The sequence below is a fragment of the Aulonocara stuartgranti genome (assembly GCF_965226115.1).
Source record: "Aulonocara stuartgranti genome assembly, chromosome: 12".
Lineage (NCBI taxonomy): Eukaryota > Metazoa > Chordata > Actinopteri > Cichliformes > Cichlidae > Aulonocara > Aulonocara stuartgranti.
In genome coordinates, this window is record NC_138948.1 from 26,258,341 (window position 1) to 26,279,971 (window position 21,631).

At 39.8% G+C, this 21,631-nt stretch overlaps 2 protein-coding genes across 2 annotated transcripts; both read left to right on the plus strand.

Annotated features, from left to right (window-relative positions):
* The first annotated feature begins 169 nt into the window (after window positions 1-169).
* On the plus strand, window positions 170-1,926 carry nono (non-POU domain containing, octamer-binding). Its single transcript, XM_082555624.1, has one exon. The coding sequence runs from the start codon at window positions 300-302 to the stop codon at window positions 1,626-1,628; it is 1,329 nt and encodes a 442-aa protein (XP_082411750.1). The 5' UTR covers window positions 170-299; the 3' UTR covers window positions 1,629-1,926.
* An 8,687-nt stretch (window positions 1,927-10,613) lies between these two features.
* npc1l1 (NPC1-like 1) lies at window positions 10,614-20,444 on the plus strand (the record flags this gene model as incomplete). Its single annotated transcript, XM_082555792.1, has 20 exons — window positions 10,614-10,796; window positions 10,939-11,847; window positions 12,232-12,525; window positions 12,617-12,840; window positions 12,949-13,049; window positions 13,153-13,325; window positions 13,909-14,037; window positions 14,940-15,122; window positions 15,215-15,329; window positions 15,450-15,715; window positions 15,903-15,992; window positions 16,082-16,272; window positions 17,776-17,903; window positions 18,033-18,162; window positions 18,248-18,303; window positions 18,409-18,559; window positions 18,677-18,908; window positions 19,184-19,297; window positions 19,413-19,575; window positions 19,688-20,444. Coding segments are annotated over 20 exons (4,032 nt in total), but the record flags the coding sequence as incomplete, so codon positions are not given.
* Between the last annotated feature and the right edge of the window lie 1,187 nt (window positions 20,445-21,631).

Here is a 21,631-nt window from a genome sequence, read left to right on the forward strand (position 1 = left end):
TAAAGCACCCGTAGTAAGGAACAAAACATATATACAACACATTTTAAGCAGCCTTGTTATTTTTATACACTTACATTTTACATATTTTTTTAAATAACTGCATCGTTTTTGTTTTATTGTTGTTTTTTCTCGTACCGTCGCACATAAACTACGTCACCGATGTCGCAACGAATTGAGGTCACAATAGCGTAGCGCGTACCTTCGCCATTTTCACAGCTCTTTGTGCGCTACCGTTTGCAAAGAGTTTCTGTGTTTTTAACAAGCCATTTCCTACTTCAGATTTTAAATCCATTGCGAGAATGCAAGGAAACAGAGGCCCCCAGCAGAACCGCGGCCCAAACCGCCCGGGAGAGCAGCTGAAAAGAGAAGGAACAAACAGCAACGGGCAGCAGCCAGAGCCCAACGAGCAGACCAACCCCAACGAGGCCTTAACCCTGGACCTGCAGAGCTTCAGAAAGCCCGGGGAAAAGACCTTTACCCAGCGGAGCAGGCTGTTTGTAGGTAATTTACCAACGGGTGTTACCGAGGAGGACCTGGAGAAGCTGTTCACCAAGTATGGAAAAGCCAGCGAGATATTTATTAACAAGGAAAGAGGCTTCGGCTTCATTAGGCTCGAAACGAGAATCATAGCAGAGATTGCCAGAGCCGAGCTAGATGATACCCCCTTCAGAGGCAGGCCCATACGGGTGAGGTTTGCGACACACGGAGCTGCTTTAACTGTGAAGAATCTGCCAGAGTTTGCGTCCAACGAGCTCCTGGAGGAGGCCTTCGCAGTCTTTGGCCAGATAGAAAGAGCTGTGGTCATAGTGGATGACCGAGGGAGACCTACGGGGAAGGGCATAGTGGAGTTCACCTCAAAGCCAGCTGCAAGAAAGGCTTTGGATAAGTGCTCTGATGGTGCTTATCTTCTGACAGCTTTCCCCCGGCCTGTTACAGTGGAGCCTATGGAACAGTTTGATGAAGAGGAGGGACTGCCAGAAAAGTTGGTCAACAAAAACCAGCAGTATCACAAAGAGCGTGAGCAGCCGCCACGATTCGCTCAGCCCGGCTCCTTCGAGTATGAGTATGCCATGCGATGGAAGGCCCTGATGGAGATGGAGAAGCAGCAGTATGAGATGGTGGACCGCAACATGAAAGAGGCGCAGGAGAAGCTGGAGGCTGAGATGGAGGCAGCCAGACACGAGCATCAGGTGATGCTGATGAGGCAGGACCTCCTGAGGCGGCAGGAAGAGCTGCGAAGGATGGAGGAGCTCCACAATCAGGAAGTGCAGAAGAGGAAACAAGCCGAGCTCCGACAGGAGGAGGAACGCCGCAGGAGAGAGGAGGAGATGAGGCTGCGCAATGAGGAGATTATGAAGAGGCAGCAGGAGGGCTTCAGGGGCAACTTCTCTGAGAACAGGGAGCAAGACATGAGGATGCATATGGGTGGTCATGGGATGCCCATGAACAGAAACTCTCTGGGGGGCAGCTCTGGTCCAGCTGGTACTCCTGGCTTGGCTGCAGAGAATTCACCAATGTTGCCAGGGCCAGGAAACAACAGCATGCCTGGAGGTGGTCAGGGTGGCTTCCCCAGAGGCCTCCCCGGCCCTGGAGATTATGGACCTTCCAATAAACAACGCAGATTTTGAATTGCAAGCTTAATTCCCCCCCCCCCCCCCCCCCTTCCTTTTCATACTCACTGTACTTTTAAGTTCGGCTAGTGTTAACTTTTGAACTTGGAAAACTGCATGTCATTTTTTTTGTACCTGCCTATTTGTACTTTTGATTATTTTTAGTTCTGAAATGTAAAAACTCCAAAATGAGCCATGTGTTTTACTTTACTTCTCACATTAATGTATTTTCATAGGGGTAGAAAGGGCTTTTGTCCTGGTTATGATAACTTTTCTGGAATAAATTCCTGATTCCCTAAATAAAGGCTTTGGTTTATTCAGAGTAGAATCACCTCAGCAAGCTCAGGACTGCACACAATAGTGACTTTTGTCTGCACAGTAGTGTGAGTAGTATTGTCACTAACAAAGTAAAGAGTGGCATTTCTGGCACTCAATATTGATTATTGGTCATCTGTGCCTGATTTATTAATTACCAAAAAGTGAATGCAAATGTCAGCAATTTATAGCAAGTACGTCTTATCACAGCTTTGAAGCTCCATAAACCTGAGTCTTACTGATAGGTTGCAGTTAAATATTAAGCGAGAAACATGGGCTTTTGCACGGTCGTTTTTCTGCTTTATTTTGATAACTAGGGGGAAAAAATGCCTCACACATATTGAGAACTTCTTGCATGTTTTGCTGAATACCCAAATCTGGCTTCCCACTGATAGTGGAAACGGTAATGTCACAGTCACTGACAGATTTCAGTTGGTGTTTTTTAATTGTTTATAGTGGTACCGTAATTCACATCAAGTAGCCTCAAGACGTTTTATATAGCAAGGTAAAGACCCTTCAGTATAAGAGAAAACCCTGATGAGGTGATGATCCCCTATGAGGAAGCATGTTGGGGGAGCACAGAGAGACAAATCTTCAGAGAGAGAGAAGATAGAAGTCATAGACTTGTAGTAGCAGCCTATAAATACCTGGAGAGTGAGGGGGGGGGAAAGGTGAGTAGAGAAGAAATGCTCAGTGCATCCTGGGAGGTCCCCAAGCATCCTGACAGCAGCTCAACTAAGAGATGTTCATCTTGGTAGAGTCAGCGCTGCCAGGCTCCTCTCATGGGCACGCATTTCAGATTTGATTGAACCAGATTATAATTAATACTTTGTTAGTGAGGGGAAGCATTTTAAATTCAACTCTAGATTGACCAGAGAGCCAGCGAGGAGAAGCTGATACAGGAGAAATACGATGTCTATTTTTAGCCTCTGTTAGTCTTGTGGGTGCAGCGCGTTTTTGATCAGTTCAAGGCTTTACAGTTACAACAGCCTCCTCGCTGAAAACAGGAATAATAAATGTAAAAAAGTGGTTTATGTTATGTTCATGTTTCAGATAGATAAGAGTTCCAAAAGGCGTTTTCCGCTTCAATAACAGGCGCTTTTCATCACCGCTACAGCTAACGTAGTCAACTGGTTTCCATGATCAGACAGCTGGTTAGGAGACAACCTTAGCGACAACATTCAGTGGTATAAATCTCAAAAGTAAACGCAGCGATTATGTTATTATGTTATGTGTGAGTTAGGTTCACCCGACCTGATTTTTGCAGCGCTATAATACATATAATTTAGACCGATCCCCGTATACAGTGTACAGTTACCTCGACGCAGTGTTGGTGCACTAATGATCCACCTGCAGATTACGCTACTGGCGCTCTTTGTCTCTCTGCTCTCAAACTCGCCATCTAACACAGGTTAGCCTCGCAGATGTGAAGGTAATGTGAAGGCGTATCCTCACCCCCTTGTGCAGGCTGCCGCTCCCTGAGCCTGGTTGTTCTGGAGGTTTCTTTTTGTTAAATGTTTTTTCTTCCCTCTGTCTCCATGTGCTTGCTCATCGGGGGCTGTTTGATTGTTGGGGGTTTCTCTCTTTCATTGTAGGATCTTTACTGTACAATACAAGCAGCTTGAAGCAACTGCTGTTTTGATTTTGCACTATTAGTGAAGACATGATATTTGCTTCAGTGGAAATTAACTTTACACATTAATTACTGACATCGTAGTTTTACTGTGCCTGATAGAGAGAGCATCTGTTACATCAGTATTAGTGAAAAAGCATTTTGACATACAGAAATGCAGACAGGTTTTGTTTCACCACTCTTCCTTTAAATAACAAAATCTGCTTTGAAACATTATGTGTGGCAAAGAGCTGTTATCACACTTAATAATTAACACTTCTTTCCCTATGAGCACAGTGTTTTATTAATTGACAAGTAACTCCCTGCATGGGGATTTCACCATTTTGTAATCTACACAGGTTGTTTGTGACTCATCCACTGCCAAGCCCAGTGATTCAAGCTTTTTTCCCCCTCCTCCTATCAGTAGCAAGAAAAGGTAAACACAAAAATCAGCAAACTCCTGTTTGTTTTTTCTGTAAATAACTAATACCTTTTAAAAGCAATTTCTCCCTTTCATTTTCCTGGTTGTCTCCGGCTTCCCTTCAGTGGCTCCCCAGTATAAAATCACTGAACTAGCCGAGAAGAAAGCAGAGGACTGATGACTGCTCAATGACAAATAAAGCACAGTCCAAACACTCATGCCCACGCAGTGTGAAACGGCACAGAGGACAACAACCCTTTGAGAAGAATCACAGCAAAGCTACATGTGAACAGAGCTGTAAATGGTACTGATTCATATGGGGAGGGTGGAGGGCAGGCCAGTATCAGTTAGAAAATACAACAGAAAGTGTTTCTGATTTTGACACATTTTTCATTTGGTTTGTGTCATACTTAATAAAACATTCTTATTATCAGGATGATACAAACATGCAGAAGTAACAAGTTCTTTGTGCAGCCATGTATTTTTTTTATTTAAGTCTAAATGGAAACAAATGCGATTTTGTTTCATAAAGAAACTTCTTCATCTGTTTTCTTCTTCTTCTTCCAGCTGCTTCATTTAAGGGTCACTGCAGTGGATTGTCTGCCTCCATCTCTCTCTTCTCCGTAATCTTCTTTCTTTTTCCACGTCAGCTCCATATTCAACATCCTTTGTCCAAAATATCCACTATCCCTCCTCTGCGCATGTCCAAACAATCTCTCTAAAGTCGTCTCCAAACTGCTGAACCTGAGCTGTCACTCTGATATATTCATTTCTAACCTTGTCCACATCAGTCTTAATAGGTGACCATCTCAGCTCGACAGCTCAGCCTCACATCTTTTTGTCAGAGCCAAGTCTCCAGTCTCCAAACCTTACATCATAGCAGGCCTCACAACCGTCTTGTAAACTTTCTTCGTTTGAAAAAATCAGACTTGTCAGTAAGGGCTGTATTGATGGAGTGAAATTGCTTTAAGTTCCACAACACTTTGTAGCTTCAGCTACAGGAGTTAAAAAAGCTGAGGTCATATAATCACACTTCACTGCGTATTTAAAAAAAAACGCTTCTTTTCTTTTTTTTGCACAAAGATAACAAAGTGAAGCCCAGTCAAATTCCTTGTTAGTTTGCACAAACTTATGATCCTGATGTCATTACAGTCTGTTGGTGTTACAACTATGTGTCTTCTAGCATCAAATCTTAATACTTCATATGTATGTAACATGAGGTTTTTCCAAAGATATAAAGAACAAAATAAGCACAGTAGACCATAATTTATAGAAACACTTTGACGAACCCTTGTATATTGAATACTGACCTCTGGTGGTCCCCAGAAAAGTAATATTAATATAACACATTTATGTAATCAATAAAATAAATAAATACACAAATAAATTTTACCAAATATATTTAAAAGGCACTGAAACACAATCCTTCAGCGACTCCAGAATCTTTTCATTTTTTAATATCCTCCTGAGAACCAGCCTATTCATTTATTCTCTGTCTTCTGTAATGGACATTTGTTTTTGGTCTATATCTTTCGACTTATTTGAACTACCCTACTAAGTCCTGATGTACTAAATAGAGGACATCCCAGGCTTTCCATCGATAATTCATGTGTTTGGGCGGCTTCTTTCAACTCCAACGAGGAAGAAAATCACAAAGAAAGTTCAATGGGAAGATTCTTTTTTCCTCGGTCCTCAGGAGGATATCTAAACAAGAATTTCAGAAATTTCAGGGAAAAATAGAAGATCTAATCTTTCAGTTTATCCAGAAAAATGAAAATATAACATTTGCATATGTATGGTTTTCATTGGCTATGAGCTGAAAAGTGAACGGGTAAAGCTGTGGAGTAAAAAGAGAAATATTTAGTTATGAGAGTAGTGAAGCAGATCTGTAAAGTTGAACAAAATGAAACAAACGTAAATTACAAGTACTATATACATACATATATATATATGCACACACTGCATTGGTGCACGGTTGTGGGAATAAAGAAAAAAAATACAAGTAAAATTTGTATAGGTGAGGTACAGTTTAAGTAAAAATACCACTAAATTTGGAGGAAAAATCAACTACATGTAAAATATCAGTGTCTGAATAACATCTTAAATAATACAGCTAATATAAATATATATTTCTACTGTTATTGGGAAAAACACTGATATTATTTGCAGATACTTAAACAACTTGAATCTCCCTCATGTAGAAACAGATTTATCTGCTAATACAGTTGTTTTTTTAATCTGATACTGAGGGTTTTCTAAGGAAACTACCTTTCACCTTTATCTGAGTCCAACAAGTCAAGATGATTGGCTCTCCCCAGATCAGTTCAGCTTAACATGAGGTCCATAAATAATGATAAGGAGCCCATCATAAAAAGGGGACAATGTACGCTATCTGGATGCAAAATCTGTTTTCTAAAATGGTTTAGATAGGCATTATTTGAAGACTGCACCCTGAATGCTACAGCTCTTTCTCTTTTCTTTTTATGCCATAAAAATCTAAGACTATTAAACTCACAACTGTCTGTGCTGTTGCTAATTAGTACATGTCGATGTGATAATATTATTAATCTTCAAAAACTTAAACATATATATAATATATAATATACTGTTACTGTCAGTGTGTTAACTTCAGTAGGTACATTCTTTTTATTTCCAATAACCCTTTTAGAGAAATTTGTACGTTTGTTGTGTAACATTTAGTATTTTGCCATCATTAGAAATAATTACATAATTGCACATGAGTCTGTTACAGTATTTAAATGATCTACTATATATAACAGACCCATGCATAAAATTGATTCAGCTGTTTATTGCATACTGGTGTCCCACACTGAAAGATGTGCTTTGTGTTCTTAAGTTAAACAAAATCATACTCATCAAAATGCATCACATTAGGTCACATGACAGATAGTTTTTAATGCCTAATTCAATTTGATGCGATCAGTTACAACATTATCAAAAACAGAAGTTAAATGAAACATTTCTCCTGCTGTTTTGAAACAACAACATAAAGGCAAACATATAATGCGATACTTATACCTATATGTATGAAGTACTTATATTTTATACTTCTGTTTTCTTTAATATAAGTTATTTTTTTGGATTGTCAGAGAAATGTTGATTTAGTGCAGAGAGTCCTCAGTCTTTTCTAGCATGAAGCAAAAAGGTTCACACCTGTCCCGTCAGTTTCCCCTGCTTATCTTCCCCCACCTGCAGTGGCTGGATTGCCCACCAGTGGGGGTCATCCCACTAATTTATTGGTCCTTTGCTGTCACCTTCTATGCGACAATCGGGTGTCCTGGTGTTTTATTTTGTTTTAAATGCAGGTTACTGACAACATCACATTTATGTTCATGTCTTTCGTGCATGAAAAGTATCGAAACCGAATTGAAAAAAAAAAGAAAAAAAAAACATGCACAACAACCAGTCCTGCAAAGGAACTGCTTTCAAATCCTGATTTATTGATCATAATTTTTAATTTAATAATTTTAATAATTTTAACTTTAAAATGTTCTTCATTTTTATTTCCAAAATTAGTAAATGTTTTCAATTTCTCAAGGTCTGCACAGTTGTTTCTCATATAAGCAAGGGAATGCACAGCAAAAACACAAGCTAATGAAAGAAACAGGTTTAAATAAACACACAAAAACAAAATAAAAAATATAAATGATTTGAAAAAACAAACAAACCACAGAATCACTTTGATTGGCACCAAACATAAATGATATGAAGTAAAGCGCTGTTTCCAGCCCGACTCATGTGCAAGTTTAGTTGAACCAATTGATAGTGGATTTCCAGTCCGAACAGTGTTTACCTGAAGTTAGTTTTTCAGTAAGTTCTGCAGGTCTGCACATTCTAGAAAATGTGATAGGACCTTAAAACATGTACATAGACTCTGTCATTACTTACAAAGGTCTAAATTGCAGCAGCATATAAATCTATTCCATGAAGATGTTTTTCCTTTTAAGAACAGAGAGGCTTATTAATTTTTGGCTAATCTTTGCAAAATCATTTTATGGTTGGGCAGAGTCCTTTAAGAAATAGCGCTCATAAAGAATAAATGCCAGGGTGCACCGCATCTACCAACGTCACAAAAACATGATATAACAGAATGAGAATAAAATAATTTAGTGATAAACGTTTGGACGGTGTAGCATCAGAAATAGATTTGTTCTGCTGAATGAAACCTGCTCCCGTTATGACTCTGGAATTGCACAGGAACTGCTGCAATCGCTCTGAAAATCGGCGCAAAGTAGATAGATAGAGATGCTGATAAATCCTAAACTTTATGAATAGTTACAAAATTCTGTTATGCTGCCACTTATCACGAAAGAACAATAAACATCCTCATATCTTTGCCATTTCTTCCCATCTTCTGCACCATGTCTGTTTATCACAAATTTAAATGCTCACGCACCTTCACCCTGAAAGCTCAGACGATAGCATCTGGACCATCGGATCTCTTCTTTATCTCAGCTGTGACCTTGACATATGATAAGAGCATTAATTACAAAGTTGATCATGTCGGCTTGGCATGCTTACAGACCATCACTGGACTTGAAAGTAATATATTTGTATTCATTTAGTTTTTTTCTAGTCCTACTGACCATTCAAAGCACTAAATGACTTTTTGATTTAAAGAAAAATGATCCATCATATCATATCAGGAACACAGGTATTGTTCTCTCACTGTACCCTATAGATCAGATAGTCACTTTGATGATGGTCTAAAGGTTCAGTAGTAGTGTGCTGTACTTTGGATGTTTCCTACATGCACTGCTCTGAAAACAAGCAACAACAGCCTACACATGCTTCTTGCTGTAAAGGGATTGACACGATTCAAATCACTCAGAATGTTTATCTATCGTCAATAAAACTACAAATTTCCAGGTGGTATCAGTTCAAGTATCAATGTAAGATGAAGCACAAGTGAAGAACTAGGTGTGGCTTAGACATCTGGGTGGGATTTTGTTTCTCCCAGCTCTGCTGAATCACCCCAGCAACCCTATCAAAATCTATTTTCTGTGTTAATTATCAAACGGAGCAACTGGTAGCTTTCGCCCGTGATTGGCCGGCAGCAACATCACACCAGAACACGTTTCTCCTTACGTAGCCCTAACACTGTAAGATAGACAGACAGACAACAGAGACTACCCACATCACCTCTCACCTTCTTTCCTAATGCATCTTCTAATAGGTCAACAGTGAAACACTCCTTACACTCCTATTTTACTGAAATTTAAGAATCTGACTCTTCTGTTGTTGAATCGTGCTCAGGAATCATGATGCGTCTTGCAGCCCTTGTCATTTTTATAAATATTGTGGTAAGTTTTTTCTTCTTTTTTTATTGGGGAATTTATTGCAGTTGTGCACTGGTTTCTATAATATATTGAAGATGTAATACTGTACATTTTTTCAGTTAACAGCATGATGGGGGGGGGGGGGGGGGGGGTTTGAAATGTATTAATCATTTGATCTGTGATCAGCACTTAAAACTAGAAAGATTAACGTTTAATTAAAATCCTAAATGAATATAACTGTTTAAACAAGCAATCAATATGTATTTTTATAGTACATTCGCAGATAAGAAACCCAAATTAAAAGCAATACAATAAATAAATATAAGTAAGTAGTGATTTTTATGTCCAGAGTTGAGGTTAGAGAAGGTGGTGTGCAAACAGCGTCTCAGGTAAAATCACTGTTGTGGTTTTAGATTTAAACTGTGTTGAACATATGCACATAATGCATACATAAATATGTGCATGTAATATTTTTCTATATGGGTGATTTTTTAAAGCTGTTTCACACATTTTACATCACTGACCATTCAAATGTAGTCGTCACAATTATATTTATCTCACATACTCTCATGCAAAGTATGATATAACATTTTATTATTATTATTATTATTATTATTATTATTATTATTATTATTATTATTATTATTATTATTATTTCTATTATATTTAAAACTTTCAAAGGTAATACCCTTCACACATTTGTGACTTTCCCCCAAATTTCTATTCTCGTGTTAAAGGTGATTAAATTTATATCATGACATTTTATTTGCCTTTGCTTTAAACTGTAAAAAATTAGAGATGACATTTTTAAGCCCCGTAGGTTTGGCAACAGTCACCTTTAATCGCATTGCATGTTACAAGAATACATTGTGTTTGGCTATAAAAAATAAAAGTCAATTTATATTCCAACAGAAATCAAACACTAGTTTTAAAAGTTTATTGTACTTAGTATTTACATTTTTTTTATCTTGTATTGTAGGCACGCATGTAGTTTGTGGTTATAATTAACCTTGAACGTGTGCAATTTATTAGTACAATCTCCATTTTATTGTTGCAAATTGGCAATAAAGAAGCTGAGCTGGCAGGACACCGTGTAGCGTTTGAGTCATTGTGACAGGGCTGTGAGATGTTACGAGTTATCCTTAGAAAATGTTATAGGCATTATAATAAACACTATCAAACTTATACAAGTTTTTGGAAAACATATCATTGAGCTTATCGCTTCGTGTTAACTGTAATGTTTGTGAGTAGGAAAATAATTTTTATAATCGAACATCTGTGCTGAGAAGTTTTTGATTTCTAAGCAGACTCTACATTAAAAGCGCTGTTGCTGCCTTTATTGTACTTACTCTTGAAAACTCGTCTCGTCCACGCAGAGTCTATCAGAGGCCCAGCATGAGCCGGGATATTGTGTTTTTTATGATGAGTGTGGTCGTAACCCGCTGCTAAATAACACCCTCATTGATCCCATCGTCCCATGTCTGAATTACACTCGTGCCAAACTCGTCACTGGAGACCACTACAAGATACTCAAACAGGTGTGTGTATATCCTTCTTCTTGGTGGAGTGAACTGCTGTAAGAGAAGAAGTTTGAATGAAGTGTGGCAGAGGTAGATTTCTGTCTATTCTCAATAAGTGCGTGTTACAATCCTTTTATAATTACATTTGTTCCTGCTGCAGGTGTGCCCCATGTTTGACCAGGGAGAGAGCAGCACATATGCTTGTTGTACGATCAAACAGCTGGGATCACTGGAAAAGAGCCTGACCCTGTCCAAGGCTGTTCTCGTCCGCTGCCCTTCCTGTGCTTACAACTTTGCTCACCTGCACTGCATCAACACCTGCAGTCCTAACCAGAGCCAAACAGTTAAGGTCACAAGGGTGATGAATGTCACTGAGCAGAATAGGACGAGGGAGGCCGTGTTGGGTTACCAGGCATTCATCGGCAAGACTTTTGCTGATACCTCCTTCCAGTCATGTAAAAATGTCCGGATTCCTGCCACGATTGGAGGCTATGCCATTGCCACCATGTGTGGTCGCTATGGGTCAAAGCTATGCACTCCCCAGCGCTGGTACGATTTCCAAGGGGACTCGAGTAACGGTTTGGCTCCTCTGGACATCGACTTTAAAATAATACAAGAAGGAGACACCACAGGGTTGCCAGAAGGTGTGATTCCCTACAACGGGGTCGCTCTCATGTGTAATGAGACCACACCTACAGGAGGGGACGTTTGCTCCTGCCAGGACTGCCAAGAATCGTGTCCAAGTGTGCTACCTCCTTCACCGGTCGCTGGCCCCTTTACACTGCTGGGCACCAATGGTTACCTTGTAATTTCTATCATCTTGCTCATTCTCCTGATACTTTCCTTTGTCCTATACCTCTCTGTCTCCTGGTGGGTGGCATCTCAAAAAAATAAAAAGAAAGGAATACACAGAGGTAAAGGCAAAGACAAGGACAGTGATAAAGTGACTGAGAAGATCATCCATCCCTCAGAGGTGACATGTGCTGAGACAAACAGCTTGGCTGCTCAGGCTTACCTGAGCTCACAGTTCCGGATTTGGGGAACCATCATGGCCTCTTATCCCCTCACTGTAAGTACTTTGATCCAGTAAAAGTAGGACGTATGTACCCACTAGGCCTTCTTTTAGCTTTAGTGGAAGAATTAAAGTCAAATCATAAGATGCTGTTCATACCAAACCCAGTTATGCTATAGCAACAAATCCTCTGAGTGGACTAAAATGAGGAAGATTACATTTTTATTGTTCAAAGTGACATTTGGAATATAAAGAATACTAATAATTCCCTATTATCTATATTTTATTTACTAATTCAGTATAGATATGTTCCCATTTCAAAGAATTTGCACATTTCTGACTTCTTGCGTTAACCTTACCTTACACAGTGGATTTAAGAGAAAGTATATTGTTAGCCAGACGAAGACACCACGCCTGAAGAATATTTGATCTTTTTTCAAGGTCCTCCTCCTGTCTCTTATTGTCGTGGCTGTTTTATCTGTTGGCCTCAAAGACATCAAACTCACCACCGATCCAGTTGAACTTTGGTCTGCCCCTAACAGCCGGGCTCGCCAAGAGAAAGAATTCCACGACACGTACTTTGATCCCTTCTACAGGACAAATCAAGTAATCTTGACAGCACCAGGCAGAAAAAGCCACATTTATGACTCGTTGCTGTTTGGACCGCAAAACTTTAGTGGGATAATGTCCAAAGAGCTCATCATTGAGCTGCTGGAACTCCAGACACGAATACAGGTACTCAAAGTCAAAGCTGACTGCTGACAGTGTTTGAAAAGGTGCATCATTCCATGTTGACTAACTGAACCCCCCCTCATTCTGTTTTTAGAATATTCAGTTTTGGTCAGATGATCTGAACCGGACAGCAAGTTTGAAGGATGTGTGCTTTGCGCCGCTAAATCCCAACAACCCTTCCTTGACTGACTGTGCAGTCAACAGCTTGCCACAGTACTTCCAGAACAGCCTAGACCACATTAACGCTAAAGTGAACATGACTGAGCTGGGAGTGACCAAAGAGGTGGACTGGAGAGACCACCTCATCTACTGCCTTGGGTAAGCATTCATTTAAAAAAACTGCAACCAACACCGCTCATTTTTATAAACTTCACCTTCCGGCACATAAAACCATCCTTTCTCCCCCTTTTTCCACTTCTCCTCAAGCTCTCCTTTGTCCTTCAAAGACATCACAGATTTAGGTATGAGCTGCATGGCTGACTATGGAGCTCCAGTCTTCCCATTCCTGGCTGTGGGAGGATATGAGGGTAAGAGACTTTTAGAACCACTGTTTTATCCCTGAAATTATTGTACAACACACAAAAAGGCGCTTCTAACTCACTTGAACAATTTACACTTGACTTTTCCCAGATGATGCATTCAGCAGTGCTGAGGCCTTCATCCTGACCTTCTCCCTGAACAACTATGCTCGCAGTGACCCTAAATTCAAAGTGGCTATGCAATGGGAGAAAGAGTTTCTTAAAATTGTCCAAGAATACCAGAAAGACCGGAAAAACAGCTTCACTTTTGCATACATGGCAGAGGTAAAAACTCTATGAGTATGCATTATTCGTATATTTACAAAATTTAAGTTCAAATGAGAAATTTGTGTGGATTTTGGGGCAGTTACCTGTGATTTACGTGAGTCACTGTGGCTCAAGAAGTAGAATTGGCAGGTTTGAGGGTTTGTGGCCAAAGTGTTTGGGGGCAAGATAATTAACTCTGAGTTCCTCCCAATGCTTTGTGCTGAGTAAGAATCGCACATGTGTGTGAATGTGAAATAGAAATGAATCACTTAGAAAAAAGTGATTCGGTGAATGAGGTGTAAAATGCTTTGAGTGATGAAGCAGAGTAGAAAAGCTCCATTAAGGCCTTGGCCGCGTGTCACTTGTCTGAGGTGGTCCAGGGACCTTTGTACGTGTCATTACACCATCTTTGCACTCGTTTCCTGCCTGCTCACAGTCGTGTCCTATCTAATAAAGATCAAAATGCTCAAGAAAGCAAAATGAAGCAATTACCAGGCATACTGACAAAGACTTGCTGTTGCTGTTTTTCTAAGAAACGTTAAGTTGGCCTCTCTGTGACCTTTAACACATCTAATCACTCACTTCTCTGCTCTGTTAATAGAGATCTCTGGAGGACGAGATCAATCGAACAACTGCAGAAGATATCCCCATCTTCATGATCAGCTATGCTGTAATTTTCGTTTACATCGCTGTGGCACTTGGAGAGCACTCTTCATGGAAACGCTTACTGGTATGTCTCCGCAGAATGGGTAGCATCAGGTATTCCCGGGTATTGCAACTTGCAAATCAGCAGTTAATCCCTTTAGTGCCATTAGTCTTTGAACGGGTGTTCATAAACCCTGCCACACTCTGCCTTTTCACTTGTGTGGTTTTAGGTGAAATGTCTTAACACCTACCTTCATGGTCTGCCCAGGATGGAGCCCAAACATTTTTATGTAGCACAGTTATGTCAGTATTTTCATTTTTCCAAATCTAGCATCTGCAAAAGAAATTACTTTCCAGTTAGCCTCAGCTGTATGTTTTGTTTCGTGCTGATTAGCATGCTAAAAATGTTCGGTAACATCGTTGATGCTAACTAGTAACTGCAAAGCATAAGAATACACACTTATGGGTTAGGTTTGCTTACACTTTAACACTTAAGTTTGGATTTAACATAAGTGTTAATGTGCATTCATTTGGTATCAGAATAATGTCATTTTTTGCTAACATTTAAGTGTGGTGCTGGATGCAACTGTTAGCTGCTGTCCATTTGACCTAGATTAGATAATAGTGTGCAGTAACCTTGATAACATGGCAAATAAAGCCATATTTGACTAGAAACAACATGCTTTTTAAACCCTCTGACCAAGAGCTGAAAGCGTTATGATCGGAGCTTTTTTTTTTTTTTAAGTTGCTAAAACATGAATTTAGTTGTTGCTGTAAAAATGTGAGCATAAAATATGCCCCTGGGTTATACTGGCTTCTGTACAGAGAGAAAAAATGATAGAATGGTATATATCACCTACTGTACGTGATAAGGAGAAGCTGATACAGTATGCCTATGTCAGGATTATTGTTCTTACTACAGCGTAATAAAGAAATGTCAATGGGTTCACTGAGACGTTTGTACATTTGCATCTCTTTGTCCTGTAGGTGGACTCTAAGTTTCTGGTTGGTTTGGGTGGGATCCTGGTGGTCGCCTGCTCTGTCCTGGCCTCAATGGGTTTTTATTCCTGGATTGGCATACCCTCCTCACTGGTCATCCTTCAGGTCGTTCCCTTCCTGGTGCTCGCCGTGGGAGCTGACAACATCTTCATCTTTGTTCTGGAGTACCAGGTATTGTATATCTATGTGTGCCATAAATGTACAATGGTGCCATTTTTTTAACATGGTGGAATTTTTATTAAGTTACTCTTCCTGTCTTCCAGAGAGATGTGCGGAGGCCTCACGAGACGCGAGAGGAGCAGATCGGGCGTGTCCTTGGAAACGTGGCTCCCAGCATGCTCCTGTGCAGTCTTTCTGAGTCTGTCTGCTTCTTCCTAGGTATATAATCTGATATCCTTAGCTGAATCCTTAGTTTTAAAAATGTAATAAAATTTTTTTACACCAAGCTGGACTTGGTGTTTTGTCTGGTGCGTTACCCTCTATCCATGTTTGTTTCAGGGGCCCTGTCCACTATGCCAGCAGTGAAGTCCTTTGCTCTATATGCTGCTCTGGCTGTGCTCATGGACTTTGCCCTCCAGATGACAGCTTTTGTTGCGCTGTTGTCCCTGGATGCCCGGCGCCAAGACAACAACCGCTGTGAACTTCTCTGTTGCATTAAAGTGTCAAAACAGCGTCCAAAAAAGCCAAATAAGGGTTTTCTGATGCCATTCATGAAGAAATACTATGCCCCTGTTCTACTGCACCGCTACACCAGGATCATAGTGGTAATGCCTCACCAACAACATAAAATATGTTCAGTCCACAGTTATTCTAAACCGCTGACCTCAGCTGTCTCACTGATGTTAAATCTTGCGAGATGAAATTTAATGAGATGAACACAAACTCATATTGAGATGTGTGTGTTTTTAAACAGATGTTTGATAAATTTACTCTATTCTATGTTCTCCTCAGATAGTAGTTTTCATCTTTATGTTCTGTGGAGCCTTATTCCTCATGATGAATGTGAAAGTGGGTTTGGATCAGGAGCTGGCTATGCCTCAGGTCAGTAAGCACAATTATGTATAAATGGCAATGACACTATTTTCTTCCTGTTAAACCTGTTCACAAAGATATTTCTGTTTTCGATGCAGGACTCATACATGCTGACCTATTTCCAGTACCTGAACAAGTACTTTGAAGTTGGCGTTCCTGTTTATTTTGTAACAAAAAAGGGGTTCAACTTCACCTCTGTGGAGGGCATGAATGCAGTCTGCTCCAGCGTGGGTTGTGATCAGTTCTCGCTGACTCAGAAGATCCAGTACGCCACAAACTACCCTGAACGGTGAGTCAGTGGATTTATTGTTTATAATCTGAACACGGGAAACTTTAAGCTTTAAAAGCAAACTCTGTACCATTGTTGCTCACTTAAACTCTGTATCTACCAGTTGCTTGCAACAGTTCTGATACTCTGCATGTGTCCTTCACATCACAACATATCCTTGACCTTGCTGATATCGTAGTAGCAACCTGTTACACACTTTCCAGTCAGATCAGTTAATGATAAACTCAACAACATAATTGCCACAGAGCAGATGAAGGGTGTCTCTGAGTGATAGTGCCAGTTAGTGAAAGCAATCACTGAGATATCCCCTATAATTATTCTCGAAATATGCTTGCTATCAGAAACTGTGTTCTGACAGATTTGAAACTTCTGATGCACAAAATAATCTTCCCAGCTTGCCTGTTTTCACAATTGTTTCCTCAAGATAAGCAGAATTATGGAGCCGTATTTATCAGCAGCCTTATCAGCTGGCAAACAGCATCTCATAAAACAGGAACAATAAATCTATCATTAAGAACTCCAATAAATTTAACTGAAAGATTTGTATCAGAACGCCTTTAATAATCTTTGTGTTATAAAATAGTTAAATTGAGATGCTAATTGTGCAGGTGCCCCAAGCATAAAAACAAGCCATTCACACAATAAAACAACAAAGTCATTCCCACAGTAAAGTCAGGCCTTTCAGTAGAAGACAATGAATGATTATGAATGAAAAAGGAGCAAAGAATTAAATAGAAAGTGTCATGGTGCATTACAGCAACCCTGCTTGAGTTAGGGCTTGAGCTGTTTGCCTCTGTTTTGGTGGAGCTGTAGTGTCTACCAGTGGGGAACAGGTCAAATAGCAAGTATCCAGTGTGACAGCTGTTTTTAGGGGTTTTTAAGACATTTGAGAGGTATCTTGCTTTTTCAGTCTCTTCCAAGGAGGGAAGAGCGGAGCCAGTGAGCTTTCATGCTGTCTTTATTACCCTGGGGGTAGCTTCTTTTATCTGCTGCAGAGCATCCGGCAGACCACGCTGTAACACAGTACGCTGGCATGCTTTCAGTGAGCGAAAGAAGGCAAACCAGCAGTTTCTCATCTACACAGTACTTCTTCAGCAACCTCGGGAAGTGAAAGTGCTGCTGAGCCTTCTTAAACACAGCTGTAGTTATTTAGAAATATTCAGTACATAATCCCAGATCCAGATAGATGGTTTGAAATTTACTAAGTATGAGACTGATATTATTACATTTGAAGTAGCTACAGGTTGTTAGCTTCCTGAAGCATACTGAGCATAGAGAAAGACAGAGAAAAATGGCCAAATATTCAAGCACAGAACCCCTTAAAACACAAACTGAAGTGGTTTTTTAAACTTCAATTTTGAATAAAATGATCAATTATTGCTTGGAAGTGCTGGATAATGTTACTTTTAATGCAACAGACTAACAAGGTATTGCTGTTTCTTACCTTTTTCTGAATTTGATGATTATGAGAATAAATAATTATTTATATGATCTCAACTTTAGATCCTATGTGGCTATCCCTGCGAACTCGTGGGTGGATGATTTCATTGACTGGTTGAACCCCCAATCCAAATGTTGTCGTCTGTACACCAACGGTCCCAATGTAGGACATTTCTGTCCTGCAATTGAATGTGAGAATCATTTCTGAAATGAAAAAAGCATTAAAAAAACATACTTGCATGCAGTTTTTGATGTTACTGTCTAAACATGAACAAAGACATGACTTCAATAACCCCTACTCTTCTTATTTGTCTTAACAGCTGGTTTAATCTGTGCTAAAAGGTGTCTGGCACGTCCTGATAATGATACGGTGAGGCCCACTGTGGCACAATTCAACCGCTACCTTCCTGACTTTCTGACTAACAGGCCTGACCTGCAGTGCTCCAAAGGGTTTGTATTGTAAATGCGCGCATACACACTAATAAATCCCAGCATCAAAACGGAAATCTCATGGCTTACTGTCTTTTTTAAACAGCGGTCTAGGAGCGTATGACAAAGCAGTGGTAAGAGATGAAAGTGGGGAAATAATAGGTAGGTCCCCAAAAACACCGCATAGCAGTGGAAGTGATTCTATTCATTCAAAAACAGATTTAAAAAATAGGAAATAAAACCTTTTTTACCCCCCTGTCTCTCCAGCCTCTCGGTTCATGGCTTACCACACACCTCTAACCAACTCCCAGGAGTTCACCGCTGCCCTGAAGATGGCCAGGGAGCTTGCTGACAAGATCACCCAAGGCATGAGGCTCGTGCCAGGCACCTCGCCTGACTTTGAAGTGTTCCCTTACACGTATGTGCTTTCCCCATTTCCCTGCAACTCAGCTCCAACCACTCTGCCAGAAAGTTGTTTTCGTCTTTAAGCGGTTTGTATTTTCTGATCAATGTTTTATGTTTCTCCTCCTTCCAGGATAACCTACGTATTTTATGAGCAGTACCTGACTATTGTGAATGAGGGACTCTTCAACATCTCCTTGTGTCTGCTGCCGACCTTCGTGGTCTGCTGTCTGCTGCTCGGCTTGGATCTGCGCTCCGGCCTGCTCAATCTGCTCACCATTGTCATGATCGTTGTGGATACAGTCGGTGTCATGACTCTGTGGAGCATCGACTATAACGCAGTGGCTCTCATCAATCTGGTCACGGTAAGAGCAAATCAGATCATTGGGACTGAAGGAGGCTCATTTTCTCAAGTGCGGACACAGTTATGGAAAGACATTGTGTTGACCAGTCTGCCTAATAACAGGTGCTGATTAGCTGCATCACTGGGTTTCTTTGGAGACCAACCTATACAATCAACTGAGTGTGGATATTTTTACTAAATTTGCTAGCCTTTTGTATTTTTCCCGTGCTTTGCAGAGATTCATTTTTGATGGTTTAAATGAAAGTGAAAGTCTCACATCTTCTGTGCAATCTGCAGGCGGTGGGCATCTCTGTTGAGTTTGTGTCGCATATGACGAGATCGTTTGCACTCAGCACCAAGCCCACACGTGTGGAAAGAGCAATCGAGGCTACAGCCAAAATGGGCAGCGCAGTAAGTAAAGCAAGAGCTGATGTTGTTAATCACCCATTAAAGAAAAATTTGAACCAAAAAAAGGAAAATAAAGACATGTTTTCAAATGAATTTTCCCTTTTTTTGCACCCTCAAGGTGTTTGCTGGTGTTGCTATGACTAACCTGCCAGGCATCATCGTGCTGGCGTTTGCCAAAGCGCAGCTCATCCAGATTTTCTTCTTCCGGTTGAACCTCGTCATTACACTCCTGGGAATGGCTCACGGACTTATATTCCTCCCAGTGGTGCTCAGTTATTTCGGTACGTACATCATTTTCCTCTGGGTTCTTTATGTGTAGTAGAGAAACTATTAAAACTGAAGGTGAAGACTAAGTGTCTCGCTGTTGCATTGTGTCGTGCTCCTTTCTCTCAGGTCCCGGTGTAAATAAAGCGGTGCTGCTCCAGTTCCAGCAGGAAAAAGAAAAGGACAGGGAAAAGGCGGAGACGAACAGCCACATGAGACAAGTTTATGATAACATCAGCTACGAAGGCAATGAAATAAAACAGGACCCGTACTCAAACACCGTGGATGAAAGTGGTTCAAAAACGGTGGGGAAAACTGACAGGTTGTGAGCACAAAAAACAAAATCAGTTTTGAGGTAAATTATTGTAGCATACAGAGTCACGATGGACACAGAAAATGACATTTTGGCCCCATGTGGAAATTATTAGCCTGCTTGTGTATCTCTGTCCAAAATGGAAGGTAGGACCTACACAGGTGTGCAATATTTTTGAAGCAATGCAACAATGGACTAAAGCAATGAGGTTCAGGCTTCCTGAATCAACGTATAGGAAGCGTATTTGATAGAGGCTTAAACGAAGAATCACGAGTTAGTCATTTTGAATTTTTTTGTTCAACACTTCACTGTAGAAGTGACTGATTCAAATGAACACACACTCCACAGCTATTGCAGGAAATGTGCAATCAGTGATAAAATATCAACTACATTCATTATGTGAATGAATAATCCACTGAAAACATTATAGTTTTCCATGATTAGAAATTGAAACTGTTTCGCAGAAATGTGTATTTTTGTTGTGATGTGTATTTAATATATTATTTCATCATACAGAAATGCTTTTCTTTATCTTGGTGCTGCTGCCACTGTATGACTTCCAGGACTCACAAAGCTGTCTCTTTAAAAACATTTCTAATACATGTTAGGATTTTTTTTTTAAGTTTTGGCCAATTTGGGTCCAGGAATGTGTGTGTTTGTTGTTGTTTTTTTTCAAATAGTAAAAAAAAAAGAATAAATCAAGGACTCTTTGAACTTTGTGTCATTTCATGAAATGAAAATACACATCTTTCAGTTTTTTCTTGCACTTAGTCTGACTGTGATAGAAAAAAATGATTCTATCCATGAAAATATTATGTTGGCTTTTTATACTCTGCCAAAAAAATAATAAGGACTTTTGCAGGTGGGCATGCTGCTGCTGATCACGTTCTTGACATCACACGTCTCATTTATCGGCGGTAGTTTATATGAGCACTTAGTGGAAGACATTAAGCTGGAGGGCTGGGGTTGGCTATAAGACATGAATTTTTCCTAAAATTTGATGAATTTGATGTTTCATTCGAAAGAACAACGATATATAAGAGGAGTTTAAGATCAAAAACAGGTCAGAAAAGGAAGACGTATAGTAAGGATTTACATTTTTAAACCCTGCACCTTTGTTTCAATAGTTCATTTTCTTTTTAAAATGGGAATATGTCATTGCAGCTTTAAGCTAAATTACTTTATAGAAAAGAAATGTTATTTTGGAATCCTACCGCAACAAAACAAATGGTCATACAAGTGCATCTTATCCTATAGATCAGGGGTATTAAACTAAAATTTGAGGAGGTCCAGTTGGAGAAAATCTTCTCAAGCAGAGGTCCGGGACATCATAATGTCTAACTTACGTTATGATTGTGATAGAGAAGCAACCTTTTTTTTTTTTTTTATTTATATCTGAACGTATGAACAATAGACTGTCAAATCAATGAAAATACAAGTTAAAACATTTCAACAAAATTTATTGTTAACACTGAAACACACAGTAGGCCTACATTAGAAATAGGGCTGCTGTTTAAAATGAATTAGAGAAAATAAATAAAATGGCTAAATTGTGCATCTTAAAACAAAGTGCTTAATTTCAGAAAAAAAAAGTTTCCCTTTTTCTTTACATTTTACATCTCGACTAAACAGTCTCAATACATTTTCAACAGATAACATCAAAACATTTTAACAATTTTACAGTTTCTCTTTCTTTCCCCCTTATATTCCACGTCCCAACTTTCTGTTGTTCAGTGAGAGAACTGAGCTTTAGTTCGCTC